Source organism: Onychostoma macrolepis, chromosome 11 (genome assembly GCF_012432095.1).
Source record: "Onychostoma macrolepis isolate SWU-2019 chromosome 11, ASM1243209v1, whole genome shotgun sequence".
Lineage (NCBI taxonomy): Eukaryota > Metazoa > Chordata > Actinopteri > Cypriniformes > Cyprinidae > Onychostoma > Onychostoma macrolepis.
In genome coordinates, this window is record NC_081165.1 from 18,780,361 (window position 1) to 18,804,571 (window position 24,211).

General features: G+C 36.6%; 1 protein-coding gene across 14 annotated transcripts in view; it reads left to right on the top strand.

Moving 5' to 3' along the window:
* Window positions 1-24,211, top strand: part of plekha6 (pleckstrin homology domain containing, family A member 6) — a 93,198-nt gene that overhangs the window by 54,714 nt on the left and 14,273 nt on the right. For 8 of the 14 annotated variants that reach the window (XM_058790739.1, XM_058790741.1, XM_058790736.1 and 5 more), the window contains 6 exons: window positions 9,182-9,282; window positions 19,269-19,468; window positions 20,461-20,913; window positions 21,846-22,344; window positions 23,580-23,666; window positions 24,017-24,070. In XM_058790739.1, the coding sequence (XP_058646722.1) occupies window positions 9,182-9,282; window positions 19,269-19,468; window positions 20,461-20,913; window positions 21,846-22,344; window positions 23,580-23,666; window positions 24,017-24,070 (1,394 nt within the window). Of the gene's footprint in view, window positions 1-8,674; window positions 9,086-9,181; window positions 9,283-9,432; window positions 9,710-15,151; window positions 18,462-19,268; window positions 19,469-20,460; window positions 20,914-21,845; window positions 22,345-23,579; window positions 23,667-24,016; window positions 24,071-24,211 lie in introns of those variants that run through there. The other 6 variants (XM_058790744.1, XM_058790738.1, XM_058790747.1 and 3 more) reach the window with 6 other exon arrangements.

Consider the following 24,211-nt stretch of genomic DNA (forward strand, 5'->3'; position numbering starts at 1 on the left):
GATGCACATAAATTAAAAAAATGCGCGATATAAAATGATGCGCACAATTGAGTAGGATCAATTTTTTTATCCTTTTAGAAATAATGCACATAAACTATTTTACCGAATAAATCATAAATAAACCACCATGCTCATCAAAAAAGTCATGTGACTTTGCACGATGGGACAGGATAACTTGACTAACCAGCGGACAGCATCTGAAATACTTTTTGGTCGTTCTGAAATGCCTGAGCAAAATCTGTCATTAAAGTAAGTCTGTATAATCGTCTTACATGACTGCATTTCCAAACAGCATGCATCCACCTCCGAAAGCAATGACAGCATTCATTGTGTTTCATCTGCTCTCTCTGAGGCGTGAGTTATTTATCATATATGAAAATTATCATATTTAGTGGCTTCGCCTACTTTTCTTAGTGATATTTAGTGCCAGTTTATCAGGAAGTGACTATTTTGTTCTCTTTGACTCGTTGGATTTGAAACGTTGCTTTATTTGCAAATGTTTTATGCGATGTTCCAGTTTTGCGCAAAAGTTAAATTTGCATCTTTGGATGGAAACATAGCTAATGTTACAAAAGATATAGATTTCTAATATGTATGGTTCCACAGAAACATTAAGTATCACAATGGTTTTTAACATTAGTAATAATAGTAAGTGTTTCTTTAGCAGCAAATCAACATATTACAATGATTTCTGAAGGATCATGTGAACCTGAAAATTCAACTTTGCCATAACAGGAATAAACTACATTTTAAAATTCACTGAAATTGAAATTGTAATAATATTTCACAATATTAATGTTTTTATAAATAAAAAAACAATGTAGCCTTTGTGAGCATAAAACATAATTCATACTTTTGAATGTAGTGTACTATACTGTATATATGAATACTTAGAAAGCACCATGATACCACTGAACTTTTTTTTTTTTTTTTTTTGTAAGGGTTACATTGCACATCAATAGTTTATTTTTAGTGCTGAAAATAGAGGATTTCATGTTTAGACATGTTTGCTTTGTCATGTCTGTTATTTCTCATGAACTCAGTGATGTTGTCTCGACAGCCGCACAGGCTGATAAGTTTTACAGTACATAAACCTGATCAACTTGTGGTTCCCTTCCACCCGAGGCATAGACAAGACATAAGTAATTACATTTGATTTGCTTTGGGATAATTACATTTTTTTACATGACATTTCAATTTGCATATGTATTCAGCTTGTTATTGGAAAAAATACAATGAAGTGTAGCTGGATTCCCAAAGAGTGTGTAATATCGGAGATCTAAGAAAATCAATTATGTTAAGATTAAAAGTAGTTTAAATGTTTATGTAAAATTGTATGTGTTTGAGGTATAGTGTAAGTACTAATAAATCCTGAATTCCCTGAAAATGGTAAAACATAGCTCTGTTAAAGGGGTCATATGATGCAGTTTCAAGTTTTCCTTTCTCTTTGGAGTGTTACGAGCTGTTCATGCATAGATAAGATCCCTAAAGTTGCAAAGACTAAAGTCTCAAACCCAAAGAGATATTCTTTATAAAAGTTAAGACTCATTTAAACACGCCCCCACATGTCTACGTCACTGTGTGGGAAGATTTGCATAACACCGCACAAATGTATACGCAAAGAAAGAGGGTGTGATTTTTATTCTCACTGTAGTATTGTTGCTGCCGCCGGTGCCATTTCCTGGAGATGCTGTTTTTCGTTGTGAAAGCGAAAGTACTTACGGGCTTCCGAAAGAGGACACAACTAGAAATCAGTGGTTAATTTGTTTTTACCACACTGTTCCAAAACAGTTCAACCCAAATATTAGAGTGTGTGCAGCGCATTTTATGGAGGACTATTTCCTGAACCTGGGAGAGCAGACTACAATGTCAGCTGTGCTCAAAGACTGTTTCTATAAAGTAGAGCAATTCCAACTTTGCAAGGACAGTCTGGCGCTTATAACTCATAGCCTGTAAGTATGTTTTCATATTTAAAGAATTTGCCACTGACTATTCAAACGCGAGTTTTGAGCAGTGTAGAGTAGTGCTTGTTGTTTGTTGTTTCTCCGATCACAAATGCAGACATGGTAATGTTTACGCGGCGTGATGCGACGCGTAAAAAAACAGTATAAGTCATTATTATCAGTAATTATGTCCCCACTGGATGCAACAAATGCCTCGTTTATAATGGGTTTTATTGTTTTTGTCTCATCGCACTGGGACACGGCATCACAATACGGTAAGGGGGGTAACATTTTCGTTACGCGCTTGAGGTATTCAGCCAATCACAATGCACTGGATAGCTGGCCAATCAGAGCACACCTCGCTTCTCAGAACGATGAGCTTTGTAGAAATCGGCGCGTTTCAGAAAGGCGGAGCATAGAGGAGCAACAATAATGTACAGTATGTGGAAAATAATGTGTTTTTTTAACCTTAAACCACATAAACACATTGCATTGCACCGAATACACAAAATAATGTTCTTTTTAGCAATGTCATATGACCCCTTTAATATTATTCAGCTTGTTTAGGTATCCCTGATTTGACATAGCAACATTTGCTCAACCTGTCATGTAAGTTTTGGATGGAATGTTCTGCTGTTTATCTGTTTGTCTGGCCAATGGAAGACATTTTTATTTGTTGCAATTACGTTTGGTGTGGAAATGACACACTTCACCTTTAAGTGTGAAGCAAATTAGTAGTGAATTGTTCAAACAATATCCAAACACATCCATCACATGCTCTCAGAAAGCGGCGTCTGTGATATGCGTGACAGGAATGTATGACTGTCTCCTTTAGACTAGCTGTGAAGGTCAGTCACAGCTCATGCATGGAGAATCATCATCCAGAGGCATTGTGGGATAGAGGAGGGTGTTAAGATAGTTGGTATGCAGCTTTGTCCAGATGTTCCTTCATGTTCTTCTCAATCACAGATGAGGGGTTTAACCCTTTCCGACCTGGTTCATATTTCAGGGACACCAACATTATGTCCATGCTTCATTTCTACTCTAAATGCTAAAATATAACGAGCAAACAAAAATATGTTTATGATCATTTTTTACATTTTATAATTTTGTTCATTTGAAAAGATGCAGGGTTCGTAATGGTTAATGCCATCAGGAAATACCCTGATGGGAAGTTGAAAATGGCCAATGCAAGGTGTTCAGAATGTTATTGTTAGATATCACCCTACTAATAATTTCCACAGAAGATGAATTCCTTGACAAGAATGACAAATGTTCTATTTTGGGTTTGCAAGATACTGAAACACTTCAAACCTCTCTGTCACCCAAGCCCCGCCTACGCTCTCGTGGATAAATTTAGACTCCATGGGCAGATAGCATGCTCTCAGAGATGAGACATGTCAGCATATGAGAGGTTGCCCCGCAGGTGTGGATGATGCATGTCCAGCACATGTCTTGCCCCCTTCCCTGAAGCCGCAGTCAGGATCAACAGCAACACACTAGTTCACTGGCTCTCAGTGGATTCCTTTCCACCCTTCTTCTTTCAACCTTGTTTAACATGAATTTCTTCCTTCCACAAAAAATAACTAGAAAAAATCTTTAACAACTATCTTTTAGTATTTTTGTGTTGTTTTCAGGGAAAATAATTCTTATATGTAATTGGCTTATTGTGAGCTTGTTTGAACAACAGAGCTTGTTTTCAGAGAATATTTCTTGAATTTGGTATATTTTTAAAATACTGTCTTTTTGGGGGTTAATGAGGATGATTAAATGACAAAATTTAAATGTTTGAGTAAATTATTCCTTATTCTATAGGTATTATAGAAATTTTGTTTGTAAATTTATCAACGAGAAAAATGTTTTTAGCACACCCCTCTTCCTCTCTTCTTTCTTTCTTTCTTTCTGCATATATTTCCCTCTGTCCCTCGTTACTAAAAAGGAACACTGTACTTTATCTTTGTGTCCTCTTTTCTGTACTGCATTTCCTTAAGTGATTTAAAATCCACATACTTTACCATCTGGGAATATCAGTCAGTGATTTATCTTATATTTGCTGAAGAAGGTGTAACTAGTCTATCATTTAGAAGACTTTAAATCAAAACATATCAAGTTAAGTTTTTTTGTTTTGTTTTTTGTTTTATCACGTAATCTTATGACAATACTCTTGTCAGTGATTCATTGTGCATTGTTTAAAAAACAAACAACATTGATGGCACTACTATTCAGTCATGTAGTTTTGGACTGTATTTTTGTGTGTTTATGTGTGTGCGCACCTGCCCATAGTTGACAGTGACACTCTCTGAGGTAATGCAAATATGAGAAACTGTGTTCTCAGTGTCTCCAAACATGTCAGACTTCCTGTAAGACTCACTCTTCACTTGCTATCGGTGTTGTTTTTAGTATGTTCTCAGTTTTCAGAGATGGGAGTCTTGTTCCTGTGTACCTGCTCTCTTTGCATGCCAAATCAGACACAAACTTGTTTTGTGAGATTGTGACTGCCAATCACCCATGTAAAAACAGTGAGGTTTTTGAGCACTTAGTGTTTGCTCAGAAGCATCATGCCAGTTGAAAGTAACAAAGCACATACCAAATAGATTATGGGCCAAAATCAATTTTAAAATACAACTTGTTTAAATGTTAATATGTTGCATGTTTGTTGTTGCCAAAAAGTTTTTGCTTTCCAGTAGAATACAAAAATAGTTTTCAAATTTGCCGTACAATGAAAATGCATCATGATCGGCACATTTTTGTGCAATTTGCTTGGTTGTTTTGTGCATTTTGTGTATCATTGTATCATTGTGTGTATGAGATTGTTCACCCAACAATGAAAATTCATTATTTGCTCACTCTTATGTCACATGTAACACAAAAGATGTTTTCATATATTTTGTCCAAATGAAGTTAGTCATTTCAGTACATTGTTGTTTTGGACCCTATTCACTTTTTCATTCTGTCATCTGTCTGTACAAAAGATCTTCTTTTGTGGTCTACAAAAAAAGTAAGTCCTGTATGTTTGGAACAACATGACGGTGAGTAAATTGTGCCCTAATTATCATTTTTGGATGAACTTTAATTTCTCTGAACCAGTTCCATGCCAAACAAAAACTGTACCACTAGACCAACACCTCTTGCACTACTGAAGATGTTTTTAAAACATCTTGAACCAAAAAAAATGCTTTGAAGATCACTCCTTTCCTTGAACACCTCCTCATTCCCATGTGGAGTCTTCCAGGCCCGTGTTACAGGCAATGGTGCTTCCTTCTTTGAACTATTACCTTACTGCCTTCATGCAAGCTTCTCCCTTTGGCAGGACTCCCATGCATTTGATCTTAGGTTTTCTGAAGGGAGTGACGTCCTCCTGGCTCTTCTCAGATACGCGTGTCATGGGGTTTGTTTGGGTTTAGAAAAAAAGGTGTAAAGGCTGTTGTTTTCTACCACAAAGCATATGGAGGATAAAGCTGTCAACACATGTGTATGTGGATACTGCACAGTAATGAGTATGTGTTTGAGGATTGATTGATCATGTGAGCAAATCCTCCTTTTTCATTGGTCTCATTAATTCCTATTTGTTGTGTAAATTTGAGAGCCATTAGAGCTCCATTAGCCTATCACATTAGATCATGAACTGTTCCCAGCTTGGGCTGCAATTTAATCATAAACTTGAAGAACATCTGTGCATGTGTCTACCCCAAGGAGGAGGTCTACAGTAATGGTTCTTGGCTGGATCAAGCTTTTTGTGTGCAGCAGAGCAGGTTTAATTATATCGGTGAGTGCAGCAAGCAAGGCCTGTGGGGCTATGGCTGCATGATTCAACCCTGTTGACTTTGCCCACGTCATTCTGGCTAATTACTTCACACTGCTTCTCCATTACGCTCATATTCTGAAGGCAACATCAAAACACATGCTCAGTTCCAGAGCCTAGTGACTTGCTTGCGGAGGGAGCATTTTAAGGCTTTATAAGAACACTCCTGACATCCTTCACAGAGAAGATTGTCCCAAATGCATTGTAGCACCTAATGAAAAGCAGTAAATCCAAGGTGGCAGACAAAGCAACAGAAAATGATAATAAACTTTGAGTAATGTAAAGATATATATATATATATATATATATATATATATATATATATATAATATTATTATTATTATTATTTATTTATTTTTTTTGGCTATTTCTATTAAAAAATACTATTCTTTTGAACCTCCTATTCATCAAAAAATGTGTCACTGGTTGCACAAAAATATGAATAATCAAAACTGCTTTTGAAAATGATATTAAGAATTTTTCTGAGCATCAAATCATCATATTAGCATGATTTCTGAAAAATCATGTAAAAAAAAAATTACATTTTAAAATGTATTAAAATAGAAAAAAAGTATTTTAAATTGTACTAATATTTCTGTAATATTGCTGTTTTTACTTTATTAAATAATTGAAAGTTTAGACCCCAAACTTTTGAATGGTAAAGTTGATATTTTACCCAATATTAGTGTATATTTTGTCATTTTGTGCTATTCTAAATATTGTGTTTTTAGTTTGACAACATGCAAATGTCAAACTCCAAATGCCCTCAATTTCCTGAAAAAAAAAATCCAAGACGGTGGATGAGCTGAGATAAATTAATAATAGCTCTGATTATGAATACTTATTAATACCCAAATGTATAAAGAATGTTATTCTTTATTGTAATTGTGATGCTTATTAGTGTCATGTTAGCTTAGCAACGTGCTAAAACAAACTATTAAAATCAATTTTAAAAGTACTACTTCCTTTTAAAAGGAAGTGAATGAGCAATGAGATGCATTGGTTTCAATTTATAGAACTTAGAACTATTTATAAAATAGAACGATTCCTGTTTTTTTTTTTTACTTCAATGCTGTTTAAATCAGAAAAAGTGCTAACAAGTCAAAGTGATGTACAGGTTTGAGTATCCCAACAAATGTAATGTCATCCCATTTGTACTGTAATGCATTTTGCAACTACTGTACGCAAAGATCATTGTGCATTCAAAAATGTAACTGCATACAGCTGAAAAACATTACAATATTAATAGGAGTCACTGTTAGTGGCATAACAAACACACTCCAGGAACACCAGGAAGTTTCTTTCCTTCCTCGATTGAATGGCTCACTGGGATGAGAGGGTCATTTATTTAAAAATGACAATCAGCAACACTCCACGGCTGGCTGTATCCCATACGTCTCCACAGCTGCCCTTAATATCTTGGCGACGGCGCTGTGTTTGGAGGCACAACACCCTACGTCCTCTTATCACCCCGGATCCATCTACCCAACTGTGCTGTGCAAAAGAGTTTGAGAATGTGTGACAGAGCAATTTAATGCCTCAATTGGTATTCTGAACACAGGGAGACGATGAAAAATGGCCCGCTGTTGTCGTCGCTGCAGATATCAGAGCCGTATGCCAAGTACGAGGAAGAGAGGGTAACAGGAAAAAAAAAAGAAACTTAGATGAAATGATTGTTAAATGTGAAAATAGATTCTGGGTTATGATTAGCAGTGTATGCTGACATAAATAAGTTTCTCAGTAACAGATCTAGCTTCCCTCTACAACCAGTCTTGGGGTGCAGTCACATTAATGAAATTAATAATGTTCCTATTAAAATGACTGGATTTTTGCATACAAAAAGCTGATGAACAGTGGTATCTTTGGTCAAGGGCTACATTATAAAATAATAAAATATCAAATAATTACATTATAAAATAAGGTTCTTCTGTGTGCTGGGTTTAGAATGGCCTCAGCTTTTGTATTGACATACCTGTTTTTATGGAGTGCGTGTGATTGATGTGTCAGCCCGCATTTTGTACAACAGTTCTTCTGTAAAATGACCTATTATAGAAAATATGTAAAAGCTTGGGCACCAAGCTGTTTTCCAGTCAAGACAGTCCCTTAAAAGATTTAATATAATTTAATTGTATTAAATTAATTGAGCAAAATACTTCAATATGTCTTTAAGAATGTTTCTGGTTTATTTATTTAATATTATGCTTAAAACAAGAGAAAACTTTATGCCAACAGGGTAAGTAAAAAATAAATAAAGTTAACTCTAGATTCATTTCCTAAAGCATGTCTAATCATTTTATGTAATTTTACTTGTCAGGCAAATTGATCTTGTTTTAAAATTTTTTTTACTGGAAATTAAGATGAAAATGCTACATTTTAGCAGTGGATGAATAAGCATTGTAAGGTTAGACATTATGCAGACAGCTAGTCTGTAACCACATTTCTAGGATTGGGTGACTAACCAAATTAGATTAAGAATCAGCCATTTAAAATGCATATCTGGTGACCACAAATATCAATATTGGGAGTGACATTCCTTGTCAATGTCTGTAATGATTACAGCTCTGACAAACAGGTTTAGATTGTGCTTTTTATTACCTTCCTTTATGCAATGTTCATTTCATTGTGTTTTCAAACATATTTTGTTGTGGGGAAATAGAAATAGGTTTCCATGTCAATATATGTTTCTTATACAGGATTGTTTTTGCCTAGGCTTTTGTTGACAGAATAATACACTCTGATTGGTTGTTCAGTGCAGGTACAACTGGTCGAGAGCCAGAATTCCTGCAGCACTGAGTCACTGAGGGACGATAGCTATCTTTTCTCTCTCTCTCTCTCTCTCTCGCTCTCTCGCTCTACCCACTTCTATACAGCACAAGCACAACCTGCTCCACCCCTCCTTTCCCTCCACCCCTCCCTTTCTCTCATTCACACACAAACACACACACACACACACACACAGAGCGCTGTCAGAACACACGCGCGGGTGGGTTCACTGCATTTCCCCGGCAGCAGCTCTCAGTACAGGAGACCGAGTACGTGAACGCTGGATCTCCGTTGCCCTCCTCGCTTCTGCTCGTTCTGAAAATTTAACGATGTACTCCATTATTTAACCAGCCCGAGCGCTTCTCTCCTAGGCTGCGCGCTGCTTCTCGCTTCAGTGTCATTAGCGTTACGCTGAGATAAAAATGGATATCTATTATGGGATTCACCTGCAGTTTACCTGCTTTTCCATTACCACTGCCTATCATCACCAGTGTAGCGGCACACAACAGGAAGTTGGACTTTTCTGATTTGGGAAGGAATTGTCACCTAATTTTATAATCAGCTTTTTGAAATCTAGGTTGGAATACAAATTTTCCTTTTTCTTGTTGTATTTTATTTTTACTTTAGTATTAATGCTTATTTCTTTTGCTTTTTCAATGTTTATTCCATTCAGACGAGAAGGAAGAAGTGGTCTTGGGCAGCCTTCCTCTTCTCAGCTTCAAGATTGGAGCAGTCCAGGCATCGGATAACATCAGCCGCAAGTTTGCGTTTAAGGTTGGTGATCTTTGTGCATTTTTAGTAAGTGTTTTGAATGCTGTTGGGACAAGGGATGGGAGGGGTGACAGGTAAACATGGTATTCGGTGTCAGTGTAGGTCATGTGATCATAGGAAACTTTAAACTGTCTCTGAATTAATCATGATTCAATGACCGTGTATCTGTTTTTAGTCAAAACCACTGAATCTGTATTTACCCTCACCCACACATGCAGTGGACTTTGCATCTTTGCATGCGTTCCCGAGTGTGTTTGCACACTATGTGCCAGAAGGACAAACATAATGTCAGATTATATTTTCATCAGGATCCGAGGCAGCTGGGTTTGAGTACATAGACCTTTGGAGCAAGTATATATGAGAGGTCACTGAATGCTGTGATTTCTGAGTAGATACGCCCCTGGTTGCGCACTGAGAGAACGTTGTTGTGGTGAGTTATCATAATTTAGAAAATAAGATTATGCTTTGCCTGTTTGTGAGGCTCTATTAGATTAGACAGGGTGCTTGCTGGGTAGCATCCGTGGATGTTATTTTGAACTGTGTTTACAGTTAAAACATACGGCTGTACTGTAAGTGTGCTCGTTCCAGTAGTGGAGAATGTGAGACCGTTATGTGTTTGGTAACTGTGTTTATGTCTCTTGCCTCCGGCTCCTCGGGGCCCCTGAGGGCTGGGCTGGAGATGCTCAAGAATCTGATGTCATGTCTCTGCAGGTCTTGTTAGGTTTCGAGTAAAACTGCTTTTTTATGGCACCTGGCTTTTAAACTGACCAATAGGAAAGAAGTATGCAAGACGATGCACAGCTGAGGCGTTGATGACCTTTGACACTACCTTTAAAAAACATCAGGAGGAATAAGCCTGGCTTCTGTCAGAACTGTGATTTGAGCTTTCTGAATATTTTGTTATTTAGGTTATTCTTTATGCGTAAAATATGACTTAGAATTTACTTATTTGCAATTTGTTTATATTTAGAATATTTAAGATAATCATTTTGAATATTCAGGTGTACTCGTATATTCATTTTGTAATTTACTATTTTGTATTTTATATATGCTTTCTAAATATACTTATATTTTAGACATAGAGATTTTTGAATTTTTGCTTATTTGACTTATTGAATTAATCTTGCTTACATACGTTACAGTTTAGGGTCTATATGATTTATTTAATGATTTTGAAAAGAAGTCTCTTACGCTCAACAAGGCTAAATTCGTTTGATTAAAAATACAGTGAAACACTAATATTGTGAATAATGTTAATTTAATATAACTTAATATGCATACTTAATATTTGTATGCAAACCGTGAATTTTTTTTTTTTTTCAGGAATCACAGATGAATAGAAAGTTCAAAAGAATAGCATTTATTTTTTTTTTGGTAACAATATAAAAGTCTTTACTGTCACTTTTTAAAATTAATTTAATGCATCCTTGCTAAATACAGGTATTAGTTTATTTTAGAAAATTGTACTAATCCCAAACTTTTGAATGATGTTGTTCATTAACTAATATTGATTTTTCAAGAAAGAGGTGGTTTATCATTTCAGTTATTTGACTTTAAGATCATATGTACTTCAAAACATTCTTTACGTGTATATAGTTCTCAAAGTTCTCTTTTTGTGTTTTTTCTATGGTTTATACATCACACATTTACTTCTAATGTTCATCCCCTGTGGAAATGGCAGGTTTGGAGACACCGCCATTATAGCTTCACTAAAACCCATGTCTGCCTATCCACGTGTTTTTGAAAATGTATCCAAAGCTGTTCAGTCTCCTACAAAGAGAGACTATTTTATACACCATAGGTATATTTTCAGAACAAAGCAAACTATCAGTCACAAGTATCCAGTAGCTTCTTGCATCTGCACCCTAAGGGAAAAGGTGTGCAGTATGTCTTTTTCATATCATAGACCCCTATGGTGCAGTTTCGGTGTGGAGCCACGTCAGCGCAGATCAGTGTCGTTTTTATGGTTGCCATAATAAAAATCATGCCACCGTCATATATGTCACACTGTGTCTCTAAAAAATACCTGTATGCATGTTCTGAACTTATAACCTAGCATGGTGTTAATAATTAACCAGGAAATACTGAGACGTGTTTGTTGTGTGTGTGAGGAGAAAGAAAGGTGTGTTTAGTGAACCGTTCTTCATCGTGCTCTGTGATAGTGAACGGTTACATGTATCGTGTTGCCTCCACAAAAGAACCCGAAACACGTCTGACGCAGTGCATCTTGCCCTGGGCCCTTTCATTCAAACTTTTCTCCTGGAAGTGTTGCCAATTCTTTTATGAAGTCCTCCTCCAGTGTGCAAGGATCAAAACTGGTGTTTGGCCTCCAGGCGCGGGATATTCTTCGGTTTCACGTTGTGAAATCTGGCTTTTCATTGCTTCAGGCCTTATACCTGTGTGTGTGTGTGCGTGTGTGTGTGGATACTTAGATACACTTTAAGGACAAAACTGTCCCCAGAAGTACAGTAAATCTGACAAAATCTTCCCCTGAAAGGCTCTCTTTGAAATGTAAAATGGAATTTTGTCATGACAAAATGGTCATGTACATGTTAATTTGTTTGGTCTTAGTGGAATAAATCTGCTGCTGCGGCAGAGCAAGTAGCGAGACTTGCTGCTGCCAAAACATATGCAGAAATGCTGCTGTGAGCATATAAGAAACACTGCTGCTGCACATACTGTATAACATAAATGAAATAACCCCCGTATATAAAATGCATGAAATCACCCTATAGCAGATCTGTACAGGTGGAGCTGGGGAAGGTACAACGAGCACTAGCTGAGTATTTGAATGTTGAGCTGCAAGCTCATTGGCTGTTGATGCAAAAAGAAACCAATCACCTGCACCATTTGAATAATGATGTCATTATGTCAGATTGAGTTCGGACTGTGCCATCTAGAGTTTTATGACAGAACTCTGGATTTAAACCCATTTACATCAAGAATGATTACTATAACAATAAATATATTAGCTTCCATACCAATGGACAATAACATTCTGTCGTCAGATGCTTTAAATGCGTGAGCTCTTTTAAGTTGGGTGGATTCTAAAGGTGGACATTCTGTCAGTGTTTTATCATTCATCACCTGAGGAAAAAAATCCAACAGTATAGTTCTTCTGTCATTATTGTCATACCTGTGATGTGGACTTTGCTATTCTCGTAGAATTGCAATTAGAAATTGTTAAAAATGTATAATCATCAGCGAAATTTATAAATGTTAGCATCCTTATTGTGAACAACCTTTTAGTCTGCGGTACTTTATATAAAAATAAAGCAAAATGTGATAAAACAATTATCAATTAACACAAATTAAATATTCATGCTACCTGTATGGCCTAAATGGGATTCAATTTTGTTTTCAAAGTGTTTTCCCCCCACTTTGTATTGGCTTCTAATGCCATTGTCTGTTTATTTTTTTTCTGCAATATATTTATTTGCAAATTTTGAAATATGCAACTATTTTGTGATTAAGAAATCTACAGTTCTTAAGTAACACATTCACACACACAATATAAACTTTTACCTAGCTATCTAAAATATGTTGGGCTGTCAAACAATTAAAACCGTAAAACTGTAAAAACAGTAATTACAATCTTTAATTGTTGACAGCCCAACTTATTTTAGATAGCTAGGGGTAAACATTTATATGTGTGTGGTTGTTACTTTATGTTCTCTTTGGTTATTTTTCTTGTACTCCTCTCTCTTGTTCCTATGTCCCAGTATAGAGCTGCTGCATTATTAATTAGTGCTGGTTGTGTAACTGCTGCGTGGTTGGAACACTTTCAGCCTAAGATTTGTGTTTTCTCTGAGGGATGAACGGCAGAAACATGAAAGATCAGGAGGTGAGTCTGAAACTCACGCCGTCAGAATTGCAGCTGAGAAATCCTTTCCAGAGGGAAAAGTCTTCAGCAGCTGAATCACTAGCAGAACCTGCATGTGGGAGGTACAGATATGGCCAGACAGCCTTCATTTAGTTTGTAATGGATTCATCATAGACATATTTCCCTATGGTAGGGCAGGCCATGAAAACAGGAGCCAGTCTGGAGGAGCTGTTGATGGCAATTTGGATCAAACCTCCCATTCTCACCTGTCTCTGCAGTCGCTGTTGTCTGTCCTGAGTTCACTTTGTTCTTCTCAGCAGCCCTGGGCTGGTTACCTTGTCCCAGCGTGTGGGGCTGAGGTGTCTCTCTAATCAGACACGTGGACTCTGTCTGTTTTCTGTGTGTGAAGTACACATCAGAGTGTTTAGAACAGACAGACACCAAGCAGAGAGCATGTTTGTGAAGTACGGTGGGAGACAGAACACACACGCAAGAAGCCGTCCAGCCCTGTATGACGCCTAGTCATTAAAGGTTGCTGCAATCATTCATTTTGCAGCTCTCCCCCATATTTTTGCTGTTGTTTGAGCTCGTGCTGTTAACTGCTTTGTCAACATGTTGGAGAGCATCAGATTACAGCTGTGGCTGTAACCTTCCTGCTATGTTGCATGTGTGTATTTCCAGCTGTTTGCTTTCACCCAGCTGTGTTGCAGGTTGGACAGCTGGGATAGAAGCTTTTATATAAAAATAATAATAATGTGAGTCAAAAACAAAATAGTTATTTTTTTTATTTATTATTATTATATGTGTAGTCCTTCAAGTATTTACATTATAGTATAAACAAACAAATAAATAAAAAAGAAAGAAAGTTGAAGTGATGTGCATAAAATATTTGTATTAAAAATAAATATTGTGTTTGGCTTGTGTACTTGTGTAATAAAATTTGCAGTGAATTTATAGCAATAATAATATAAATTGTTTCTAAAATATTTATATTATAAATATTTGTAATAAATCATGCATGTAGCCTTTCAATTTAATTTACATTCATTTAATTATAATAATAGTTTGAGATATAAATATAAGTGTAAAAATTATTTTTGGTATTTTTGGCACATATTTGGTATTTTGACAACCCCATTTGGTATCATGCTTTTCTGAAAGCTGTTTTATCTACACAAGCACATCTCACATCCCTGCCCCCTGGACTCCAGGATCAGCAAACATGGATCAAAAGCAAGAGAGTTCAGTTTACTAGCTCCGCATGACTGAGAGTATACAACTACCTGTCAGAGGCTCAGAAATAAAGAGAGACAGACAGAATGACAGAGGCAAGGAGGCAAGGAGGCAAGTCTGTCGTTTCAATATCTGCTGAGGCTTGACTGTCTGCTTCCTCTTCCATCTTCTATCTGGCACTCCAAAAAGCAAGGCAGGGAATTGCTCGGTTCCTTCTTTTTTTTAACATCGATCTGCTTTGGGCAGTGGTACCTGCTGTCCAGCGTAAGTGTCCCTCACTGTGTCTCAAGATCAGATCGACTACTATCTGATGTAATGAGTGTAGACGGGTGAACTGCTCACTCTCTGAGCTTTTCCTCCCAGATGAATCTCAAGTTGTGATATTTTTTTTTTTAAATTGAGGATTATATGGGAAATACAGGGGGATTTCACTAATAAAGAATTGCTCTTTTCACAGTACAAACTATTTATAATTATAAAAATGTCAAAGTGTAAAAATAATGACAAGTTATTCTCTATACTGGGTTTTTAGTGAATCAGACAAAGGGTTTTGCAGTGAAATACCACATGCATAACTTTGCCTAACAGTTAAAAGAGACAAAAAAAAAAAAAAACTTTGTATTCTCCCTAAAACTGTTTTGTTTTGTTTTGTTTTGTTTTGTTTTGTTTTGTTTTGTTTTGTTTTGTTTTGTGTTTTTTGTTTTGCTTTGCTTTGAGAGAATTTCAGAGGCTATTGATAGATCTTGTTAAAGAAATCCCATCAGTAATTTGGTTCGATTTGGTGTTTTGTTTTGTGTTTTTTGTTGTTGTTTTGTTTTGTTTTTTGTTTAGTTTTGTTTGTTTTTCTTTGCTTTGCTTTGAGAGAATTTCAGAGGCCATTGAGGAATTTACTAGAAGAAAAAGGTAAAGAAATCCCATCAGAAATCCAATCTAAAACGTCGCAACATATTGTGTTGTGGTGCAAAAAGCCAAGTTGGAATGGCTCAGCCTTTGCCGAGATGGGAAAGTATGTCAGTGGATATTATACTCAAAGGAAATAACCTACAGTGACTTTCATTGTGGCCTGTTGAAATATATGATCCAACATTAACAATAAATTGGCCCTCTTGGACATTCGATTATGTCTACAGTGTAAACATGGTTCTTTTCCACCACTATGTAATAGATCTTTGTAGCTAATGTGTCCTAGGCCACATCTCTGTGCCAGTGCCATAGGAGACAGAGAGCTCTTGGCACAGAGAGAGAAAACAAAACACACTCCGATTACGACAAGACTATGTAGCTTGACCTTCTTTTATGTGCAATAAAAGGGTGAAATGAATGTCAGTCTTATCAGATCATCTGCTAGTCTGGTGTGTTACCATCACTTGCATCAGCAAATGCACAAAAAGTGGGCGTCATTATAATATGAGATCCTACACAGTGTGAGATTCTAATACATGCTTTCCGGTTTTCACATGTGTAGGCTTGTATCCCCAGGCTAGCAACAATAAAAGTGATCTTGCGTTGGTTTTATCTATGGTCTGACCGAGCCTGTGATATTCCTAAGGATGATATTGAGCTTTTCTATATTGAGTTCTCACATTCCTAAGAGAACTATGCAAGATATTTATCTCCTCACACTAAAGATGACAGACATTTTCAATTAGGCCATAATTAAGGTTTGACTAAATATAGTCCTGCACTGACATACTATGTGACAAAGTCAGTTCTTCTTTCTGATTTGTAAAGATAGAAGGGTACCTGGTAGTTAAGAGTAGGTCTGTAAAGATAGATCAGTCAGACATGTGACGCCACTGCAAAAACAAATGTCTCCTATAGACTATAAATACTATATGTCTTTAGGATGTACTTGGAAACAGGTCACTATTCAAACTGACCTTTGAAGAAGTGATTTACAAGCACTGAAGATTATTTAATCTTATAATACATTTAGCATTTAACAATAAGACATTTAACTAATATTTAAGTGTTTTATTTACAGCGAAAGTCAGTGGTGTCCAAAATAACACTGAACCCCTTTGATGGAAAAGAAAAAAAGTCATACAGAATGGCATGCGTGAATAAATGATGAAGATTTTTCATTTTTGAATGAACCGTCCCTTAAAGGGAGTTTTTTTTTGGGACGCAGTTGAAGTTTATGGTTTATGATACTTCTTTCCCAAATTCTTGAGCAGTCAAATATCTCTGAATAATAACGTTTCCTGATGACAACACCATATTATTACTGACTGCTTATCCGGGAAACCCATGAACTTCATGTGACCTCTTCACGTTATAATATTAAATTTTGAGTCATTATATTAGCGACAACATGACAAATTAGTACCGGATAAATCATGTCACTTCGGCTTAACATGGTTAATTTGTCATGCATCCTCACAAAGCAATGTCAAATACCTTTTGCATTCTTACAAATTTCCAAACACCTCTTCCTCCTACACTTTATTTCCTTAAATAAAGGTGTGCTAGAAGGTTGAACACACGGTAAAGAGGGTTTAAATGAAGACCAGCTATATTAAAGTTAAAGATTTAAAAGTGCCAGCTCAGAGTCATTTAGTAATAATCTGCGCAAGAACAATGACTTCTCTGTAAAATCAAATGCAAACAGTAAGCACAGAATTTGCCAAGCCCTGCAATGAATAGTGCGGGAGTGTTTGACGGTTTCCTCAGGGAGAGGTTCAATCAAAGGAAACAAGGCATTCTTTTGGCAGGTGCAAATGAAGGACTTGCAATAGCCTGGTTAGTTTTTGTGCCAGATTTCTGTAAGTTGAGCAACCACTACAATGCAAACTTCCTGTGACACAGATGACTGTCTCAGTTTCAAGAGAATTTTAAGCATGCAAACAACATGCAGCCTACTGAGTGAATAAACAGGAAATAAATTACTTGATTACTATAGTCCAGGTTTGTTATTCTGGTTAATTGAAGTTGTTTTGACAGCATGACGAAACTCTCAGGGTTTTTCTCCTTACTAGACATTTCACAGATGATCGCTTTTATCTATACAGAATGATTATAACTTGTGTATTTAAAATAAATCTTGTTCATCGGGTTTTGTCTATTCAAAAATACAGTTTGTTTCTTAATGGTCTGTAGTGTGAGTTAGCTGACTGTCCTGTGGAGCAGTTAACTATTAGATTGCATGAAACTGATTTTGGCACACCCTCGGATGACTAAGTGCAGGTCGTTTTATGCAAGACTAATTGAGAGGATTGTCATTGGTTGAGATCCTGAAATACAACTGAATGTTATGGTCAGATTATTGTAACTTCCAGTGACGTGTCACGTTTCATTAGTGGTAGCACACCCTCTTCATTCAAAACCTGTCATGTCTGTTAAAGAAAGAAATATGACGTTGTGTAATGGACTTTTTGCATCATAAATTGACCAAAATTGCCAGCAAAAGTAACAAAAAGACCCCATATTTAAAATGTGTGGACAAAAATATCCATGTAGTCTTAGTATTTGACATAAATGGACTTATACAGGGGGAAAAAAGCTCTTTTAAATGTAAAAGTTGGTATTGTATGTATTTTCTAAAAATGATATATATTTTTATTGTCCCTTAATAGGAAAGTTTAATTTCAGACACTAATCATAAAAAAGTCACAAACATGAGAAATTTGCTTGTAGATTCTGAAGTTTGTTGCTATATATTTTTCCTTTTGTTTTGTTTGCTGTTTGTTACTTGACTGACTACAGAACCTAGTCCACAGTTAACTCTAAATTCTGTATTGCCCCCATGTGGTAAAGTTCTGTACTACAGTGTTTTTGATCAGCATGCATGTGTGTAAACTGTTGTGTTACTTATTTAATGTAGCACCATCACACAAAGGTTTTCCATTGTCTATGTGCTTAACAGCTGATATTTTGTATTTGTAATAACACAGCAAAGCCACATTTTTACTAACTGCCAGTTCTTTCAGGATATTAATGCACAGGTCCACTTCATTATGATAAACCTGACCACATCTAGCCCACATCTAACCTGCTCCTAAAGTTGACCTCTGTATTTGATCTAGTCATCCTTATGTAGTCTTTTCTCCTCTATTCCCAATACCCCCATCTCTGAGGACCCCTGAGTTGAGTTTTCTCCAATGTGTCGATGAGCCACATTTAGTAGGTATTTCAGAGAACCTCTTTTTTTGCTCCTGCATGACAAGTGACAAGATCAGACTCATTTGCTTACGTTCCTAACAAGCTGACAGTAATGATGGTTGACAAAAGTAAATAAGTATCTTCAAACGTCTATATGCAGTAGTCTAAAATGAATGTCAATCATAATATAGAATTATTAAACTGGACTAAATTACTTTTTGAAAGTCCTCAGTCACCTGTCAGCTAATGTTCGACATTTAATTGCTATATTTGTGAGTCTGACCTGCATGCCCGAGCCACATATTTTCCAGTGTTGTGCTGCATATTAAATAGCAACAAACTTGACTTTACATAAAAATTATGTCATTGCATGGACTATTTTTGTTTGCATGCACTGCAACTTCACCTACCAACATCTGTTCTGAAATTTACTCAAGCTCAGGCCATCCAAAATGTAATTGGTTTGTTTCTTCATCTGAACAAATTCTCTAAAATCTGTTCTGATGAAGAAACAAACTCATCTACACCTTGTGTGGCCTGAGCTTGAGTAAATTTTCAGAAAGAACTATTCCTTTAAGCAAAATATTACTCCAAATAATAATGCTGCATTTATGTTTATGTCTTTAAGCATGTCTTTCATTCGCAGGCTTTTGTTTACTTGCTCATGTACATATGAACAATTGAATGGGCTATTTTGCATGAGTTCTGCTGGATCTGTTTTGCATGCTCTGTTGTCCCTGTGGTATCAGGTTTACAGTTATGTTCTTGTGCAATGGGAGTGGCTATAGGACAGTCCAATAATATTCTCTCTTTCTCTCTTTTTCTCTTGCAGGTGTGGTGTGAAAGCAACGAAGAGGAGGAGGAGGAGGAAGAGGAAAGTGAGGATTTAAAGGGCAGTATTGCGTTCTGTTTGCAGGTTGAGCACACAGGAACTCGTACATACTACTTCAGTGCAGACAGCCAGAAGGAGCAGGAGGAGTGGATCCAAGTCATGAGTAAGGCTGCCAGGGTCCACATCCAAGCCACATCCAGGTACACACACATCTCTAGTCCACATTAATTCACACACAATCCTGTCTTGCATTCAAAACCAGCGTGACAGAGCAAAAAACTGTTTTAATTTACTTAGAAATGAAAATTCTGTCATCATTTACTCACCTTATTGTTGTTCCAAGCTGCATGATTCTTCTTCTTTGAAAAAAGTAGATTAAAATCAATAGATTTATACTTAAGTTAGCAAATGCTCGATTCTCTATTCTTATTATGGCCTTTTCAAAAATGGAGAAATTGTTAAAAATGTCAAAAACACTGTACCAGTGACGTACCAGTAACTTGCTGTGTAAAGTCTTTGTGCACTGGGAATCTTATTTTCTTTAATAAAGACAAGGCAATGCTAATTTTACATGTACTACACAGTGAATATGGCATTAATAATTTGACCACATAGTGGCCAACTGAATATAGCGTAGCACAGTTTGAAGTTGCTCACTCACATGCATCCATGTGTTTTCTGTGCATCTGCTCTCAGGCACCATGTTTTCAGCGCTGTTAAAATAAAAGTCCCGGTTACAACCTATCAGCCAAACAATAAAACCTATTGTCCTATACCAAGAACTAAAAATATTCCCAATTGAAATGGAGCAAATGAGTCATAATGGCTACTTCCTTGAAACTTGTCTAGTGCTTTTATGGACCTGCATTCAGTACAAATAGTAGTTCTACAAGATTTCCTCTTTTGTGTTTTACAGTAGAAAAAAAAATGTCATATGGTTTTGGAGAACATCTTAAAAGTGTGATTATTCTGGAGTCAGAGAAACATATTTCAAACAGGCAAAGACTCAGATCTGATGAAAATTTATGCAGAGCAACAACTAAAATAGCACAGATGGAACACAAGCGCATACCATTAATGCTGCTGCCCTGATACTCTGGAACAAACAGTCATGTGCACTCCTTATAAAACAACATTTCATGAGTGTTTTACATATGTTTTGTCTTTTTCTCTCTTTCCTGCTGTTCTGCAGAAATAAATCTGAGCCCGTCCCAGCAGCAGACGAAAACGACATGGTAGCCAAACGCCTCGAGCCCAACTCTCATGCAGAGAATGGCCAGAGGCCAGATCTCCATGAGCCGGTCAAACACGAGCTTAACGGTGTAGAAACCAGAGACACCACGCCCAGCACCCCAGTGACCCCAGTTACCCCAAATATAGAGGGCAGAATGGGGGAGAAAGGAGGCCTGGCACTCCATCACCCCAACGGCTGGGGTAACTATGGTCCTCCCAACGGTTCAAGATACCAGTCCCAAGAGAACGTGAGGGATATGCGTGAGCCACATGAGGAGAATGTGGTGATGCGGAGAGGCTTTGTGCCCAGGACGGCACCGGAGAGACTCGCTCAGAGGAAGAGCTCCATGACGCAGCTGCAGCAGTGGGTCAACCAGCGGCGGGCCTTGGTGCCTCAAGACGACGGCCGCAGGTGAGGTTTAGAGTGCTTTCATAACCTCTTCCTTGTCTTATCCGCAGGGTTATTATAATTTGGTTTTTATTTAATTTATTTTTTTTCATTTATGATTTTGGTTTCCTTTTCACTCTGTGAATGTTAGTTTAAGTTTAGTTTTAATAGTTTTAGTTTCATTACAGTATTTTAGTACTTAGTTAATGTCAAACTAAACTAAATAAAACAGGTACAGTTACTGAACTGATTTAATTGAATCATTAATTTCTTTGCAGTATAGTTTTATTGTTGTCTAATGACATTTTTGTTTATAATGCAAGTGGGCTGCAAAAACTAAAACTAGAATTTATGGTCATTTTTATTTTAAGTCTTTTTGGAGTTCTACAAATTTATTTATCTTACTTTATTTTATTTTTTTCCCTAATAATGTAAAGGTCAGTAAGATTTTATAATGCTTTTATTCAGCAAAGAAGCATTGAATTGATCAAAAGTGTCAGTAAAGAGTTTTATAACATTACAAAAGATTTCTCTTTCAAATAAATACTGTAAATCCTGAGAAAAATGTATCTTGGTTTTCACAAAAAATATTAAGTAGCACAACTGTTTTCAACATTGATAAGAAGAAGAAATCTTTCTTAAGCATCAAATCAGCATATTAGAATGATTTCTGATTAATCATGTGGCACTGAAGACAGGAGTATTGGCTGCTGACAATTCAGCATTGTTGTCACAGAATTAAATGATATTAAAAATATATAAATTAAAATAGAAAACTGCAATAATATTTCTGGTTTTGCTATGTATTTGATCAAATAAATGCAGCCTTGGTGAGCATAAGAGTCTTCCTTCAAAAGCATAAAAAATCATACTGACCCCAAATTTTTGAATGGTAGTGTATTTTTATTTACATTTGCATTTAATTTTCTGTTAATGACAATTCCTCTCCTTCTTAGTCCATCCAGGTACTACACAGTAAACCGCGCTATGTCATCAGACTATTACGGTGTGTATGGCGGCCCTCCATATGTAGATGACTATCCCCTCTACCCACCTGGCGTCCGACCTGAGAGCATCTGCTCCATGTCGGCTGCATACAACCGACCACCTCCTGGCTGGACCATGGAAGAGAGAAGGCGGTCATTACGAGACGGACCCTTATATGGTCAACCTCGAGACCCTCAGTGGATGATGGGACCCCAGGGTCCTGCCTATTACCCCCAGTTGGACTCAGCGCAGAACTCTATGAGACGGCTTTCCATACAGCCCCGCTCGCGGTCAGTCCCTCGTTCACCCTCCTCTTCATCGGGAGGACCCTACTCTCCACACAGCTTTGCCTCACCTGCCCGATCACCCAGCACCAGGTTTGATCGGGGACCTGGCCGACTCAGAGAGGAGGGAATATATGCTGACCCCTCAGTCTACGGGCTCCGCAGGTCACTGAGCTCACCTAAGGTAAAGCATCTGTCAAACAACTAAGGCCAATGATACACAGGAAAAATTTTGGGCAATGTTGCCAGGCAACTTTGGTTAATGTTGCCATCAGCGGACAACCAGGTGAGGCACGGGGCCCATGACCAATCTAAAGTATCCAGATAGAAATGTGTTACCCATTCTCAGTGGGGAAAGTGCCTGTGCAACACTGCTCAAAAAAGTTGCCCAACAAAATTGCTCAAAATGTATCCCCATGTATCATCAGCCTAAGTATCCATAACCAGAGCATCTCATTTGAATGATTATTTCCAGATCATTTCAGAATTTAATCGCTATATCTTGCTTAAACTTTTTTTTTTTTCCCTGTCATAACGTGAGTTTGCCATTAAATTACTTATGACATTTACAAATTATTCTGCCTTGGGACTAACCACTTAACCAGAGCATTTCGTTTGATTGATTATTTCCAGATTATTTTATTGCTATATTCTGAAATAATTATCCAGATTATTTTGATTGCTATATTTTTCTTAAACTTTGTCTTTGATTCATACTTATGACATTACAATAATGTAATATTGTTGATGATTGATGTAGGAATATTATATTAATTATATTATATTATATATATATATATATATATATATATATATATAATGTATTCTCTTGTTTGATAATATAATATATAGTGCTGGGCAACCAAAATAAAGGTTTTTGTGTACATAATATATGTGTGTACTGTGTATATTTATTATGTATATATAAATACACACACATGCATGTATATATTTAAGAAAGATATGTTATGTTTATATATTAAATATGTTTATCTATAATATAAATTATATGAATATAAATATATACATGTAAATACTAAAATATTTTCTAAATATAAACTGTATGCGCATGTCTTTATTTATATTTATATCTATTTATATATATATATATATATATATATATATAATAAATATACACAGCACACACGCATATATTATGTACACAAAAACTTTTATTTTGGATGCGATTAATCGCGATTAATCATTGCCCAGCACTATATATTATATTATCAAACAAGAAATAAATATATATATAATATTCTGGCAGATCTTGCCTTTCTTGTGTCTGACTTTAAATTACTATAATTGTTTGTGGTTTAGTATTATTGAGATAGGAATATTATATTATATTGTATTGTATTGTACTATATTGCCTTCTTTGTGTCTGACTTTAAATTACCATAATTGTTTGTGTTTTAGTATGATTTCCCTGGAGATAGACGCTCCTATAGCCAAGGAATGTACCACTACAACTACCCAGCATCCCCTTCGCTTCATAGTAAAATGGTAAGTCAACACTTTAAAGCATTTGTGAATGTGTTTAGCATGAAACACACCATTTGGAGCCTTGTCGATAGAGAACCAGCAAATCATGCAATCATGTGACAGATAATTTGTATGTGCAACAGATCAAGTGTACTAGACTGGCTATTGAATGATGGAGACTGTGTAATTGTGTATTGTTATGAGTGTGATGCACTGTGCTTTGCTGTGATTAGCGATACCGTGATTAGCATGTGTCTGTCCTCACCTGTGTCTCGGTCTCCGTCTCTCCATCCGATGCTTTTGCGTGCTGTATGCTGCTGCTGCTGGGTTTGACACACTGGGCTTTGCTGCTGCCTCACTGCACACATCAGGAGGACATTTTAGACGTGCAGCTACAGAGGAACCTGGAGTACCTAGATCAACAGGTAGGAGGCTCGGTCCAACAACCACAACTGAGATTCAATGCTGACAGCACGTATTAGCTCTCATCCAAAACCCAGTGAGCTATACTCAACCAAGTGATATGAAAAGAATATTAATCATAGAAAATTTAGATTATTAATGAA